We start from the raw sequence: 3,125 nt of genomic DNA on the forward strand, positions 1-3,125 counted from the left end.
CACTGTTATGCTCTATTTTTCTAAGAATGCGCCTACGAAACCCAAAAGTCTGAGACCCAGTGGTCTCTGGGACGAATAATGAACTTTAAACCTAATAATGGGGCCGCCACCCGTTTCCCTCACCGCGGTCCCGGGACTCAGCTCTCACCAGGTTCTGGCTCCGCCCCATCCTTTTCCGCAGGCTCCGCCGGTGTGTCTTGGGGCTCTTCACTCTGTGGGGCTGAGCTGAAGAAGACGCCCATGGGAGCCCATTCCAGATACAGGGGGACGTGGTGGAACTGCAGACAGAGGTGAGGAGGGACTCAGTGTCTTACACAGACGAAGAGCCCGAGGGTCAGAGAGTACGAGGGACTCGCCCTGAAAGAGCCAGGAGGGGGCACACAGCCCAGAGCCCTCCGCTGCCTGATCCCTGAGAACCCCGGGGCCCGCTGCAGCTCAGGGCTGGGGGAGGGGCCGAGCACGTGTGTCCCCTGGGCTGCTCTGGCCGGGGTGTGAGTGGGCAGGGGGCAGGGGACAGACCAGGATGAGAAGCAGCTCTCATGCAGGAAGTGCGGTGGGGCCACTGGAGACAGCTTCTCTCCCCGCAACAGACTCTCGGCCACACATGTGCATGTATGTGCCTACGGCTCTTCTTAGAAAGGATAAACCAGACACTGACAGAGGCTGCACATGGCTAAGGTGCCTGAGAGAGAAGCTACTTGCAGTGGCTGTAAGGTGGCCCCAGAAGAGCCGACCACGTCCTGACCCCCAGCACCTGTGTGACCGATTTGGGAAAAGGGTCTGCAAATGTCACTGAGTGAAGGATCTGGAAGTGAGGTCGCCCTGGATCCAGCCAGAAATGGAGGGAAGGAGAAGGCACGTGAGGAGGCAGAGGGCAGTGCAGCAGCCACAGCCATGGGCACTGGCGCCACCAGGCGCTGCAGGGGCGAGGGGGGCCTCCCTGGAGCCTCAGAGGGAGCACGGCCCTGCAGCACCCCCATTTCCCACCTCCGGCCTCAGAACTGTGAGAGGACACATTGCTGTTTTAAGCCACGGAGTTGGTGGGAACCTGTTATGGCGGCCACAGGAGACTATGACACTCATTACTGTGTGTGAGTGTGTGTTTGTTTCTGCCAAGGACAGGAGACAGCCCGCCTGCAGAGCTGACTGCTAAGCTATTGTAGGTACGAGATCCCACAAGCAGAAGAATGGGGTCAGGTCCGAGGGAGCAGAACGCCGAGGAGCCCGAGGCTCATGAGGACGAGACCTCTTTCTGGAGGTTCCAGCTTCTCCCCTGTGATCTCGGGGTAACCAAGCTCACAGTGAGCACAGAGCAGGTGCTTTCAGAGGGGCTCCCGGGCCAGACCCCTGCTCAGACCGTCGCTGCATCCGCTCCCTTCATTCCCCCAGAGGCAGGCCGGCCCCTACCTTGGAATAGGCCAGGTGGCGGAAGGCCTTGCGGGCCTCCAGCGGCTCCAGGAACTCCACGATGGCGGTGACGCCGCCCTCGGGCAGCAGCACGCGGCCCAGGCTGCCGAAGCGGCCAAAGGTCTCCTGCAGCTCGGCCGCCAAGGTGCCTGCCGGCAGGTTCTTCACCAGAATCACGGTTTTGCTTCGCTCCGCAGCGGGCTGCAGGGGAGGAGATGGACACATTAGGGACAACAGGAGGGCAGGCCCTGCCACCAGCACTGATCTGTGGTCGACTCCAGACCAGGTGCCCCCCTGGGACCTCAGTCACCAAGCACTTCAAAGGCCGGCCCAGGAGACGGCACCATCTCAGGCATGTGGCTCCCTGGATAAGAGGAGGCTCCGTGGAGTGGATAAGGGTGAGGGCACCAGAATGGACCCCCTGGGTCAAATCCCTGTCCCTCCACTGTGGAGCCGCGGCAGCTCCCGCCACCGCCCACAGCAGCCCTGCGGGACATCTGGGCGCTCCAGCCCAGGCAGCACCTGCATCCCCCACCCAGGCCCAGGGCCTTCTCTTGCAACTGCAGGCGCCTGCTGTCACATCATGGCAGGCGACAGGGGTTGGGTGGGAGCAGCCCGGGCTCCCAGGGGTTGGTGCGTCCCTGGTCCTGTGGGTGGGACAGTTCCAGGCAGGGCTCTGCCGGTGCCCCAGGTCCAGCTCGGCCCTGCCGGACGAGGTGCTGTCATAAGCACGCCCTGCACTGGGCTCCCGCCCTCCCCTTGGCCTTTCTCACTGTGTCTGCTGCCCAAAACCATACTTGCCCTTGACTCTGAGTCTGCTTTTGGAAGAACTCAAACCTAGACACTAGATCAGGGGTGGGCAAACTTTTTGACTGGAGGGCCACAATGGATTCTTAAACTGGACCGGAAGGCGGGAACAAAAGCATGGATGGAGTGTTTGTGTGAACTAATATAAATTCAAAATAAACATCATTACATAAAAGGGTACAGTCTTTTTTTGTTTGTTTTATTCATTTCAAACGGGCCCGCGGGCCGTAGTTTGCCCACAGCTGCACTAGATACTTAAGACGCACTGACCTGCACTCGGCCCCTCACTAACATACGGACACGGGCTATCTCCAGGACCGCTCTGGGAGAGGCTGCAACAGCTGTGCTAACACAGGCAAAGGGCGCATAGAGCGTAAGCGCTGTGTGAACGTCAGCAACTGTTTCATGAAAAACAATGTTGGAGGGCGCAGGAGAGCCAAAAACATGTAATGGGAAAGTTCCAGGTCTGGGATCATCTGAGCATGAGTCTCAGCTCAGCCACTGACCTGGCCTTAAACCCCGGTCTGCTTTCCCTGTGGGCCTCAGTGTTCTCATCTGTGATATGGGCTAATGGTTAACACCCATCCTGTAGGCCTCACAAGCTCTCCTCATAGGGGAGGGCACATCTGAAGGTGGGAAAGGCAGGGCACCCGTGGGCTTTGTAGGTGCAACTCAGATTGCAAGTGTAACGATTAGGGACGTGGACTCTGGGGCCACGTTCAAATCTAGCTCCACCATGAATAGCTGCATGACCTGGAAGGAGGGACTGCACCTGTGACGATCCCTTCTGTGTGACCGGGGACAGCAGTGCTGCATTCCATGAGGGTTAGGAAAGTGAAACTCGGAAGGGCGCTTTGGTAAGTCCCAATAGATGCTAGCTAGTGATAGTTACTTATCCACCCATCCACCTC

General features: G+C 59.0%; 1 protein-coding gene across 2 annotated transcripts in view; it reads right to left on the reverse strand.

The window, feature by feature from the left end:
• Positions 1-3,125, reverse strand: part of RBM19 (RNA binding motif protein 19) — a 91,807-nt gene that overhangs the window by 74,926 nt on the left and 13,756 nt on the right. For both annotated transcript variants that reach the window (XM_015567371.1, XM_015567372.1), the window contains exons 15-16: positions 1,408-1,608; positions 149-278 (exon numbers count right to left, since the gene is read on the reverse strand). In XM_015567371.1, coding sequence (XP_015422857.1) covers positions 149-278; positions 1,408-1,608 — 331 coding nt within the window. The remainder of the gene's footprint in view (positions 1-148; positions 279-1,407; positions 1,609-3,125) is intronic.

The sequence above is a fragment of the Myotis davidii genome, unplaced genomic scaffold, assembly GCF_000327345.1.
Source record: "Myotis davidii unplaced genomic scaffold, ASM32734v1 scaffold223, whole genome shotgun sequence".
In the NCBI taxonomy this organism is placed as follows: domain Eukaryota; kingdom Metazoa; phylum Chordata; class Mammalia; order Chiroptera; family Vespertilionidae; genus Myotis; species Myotis davidii.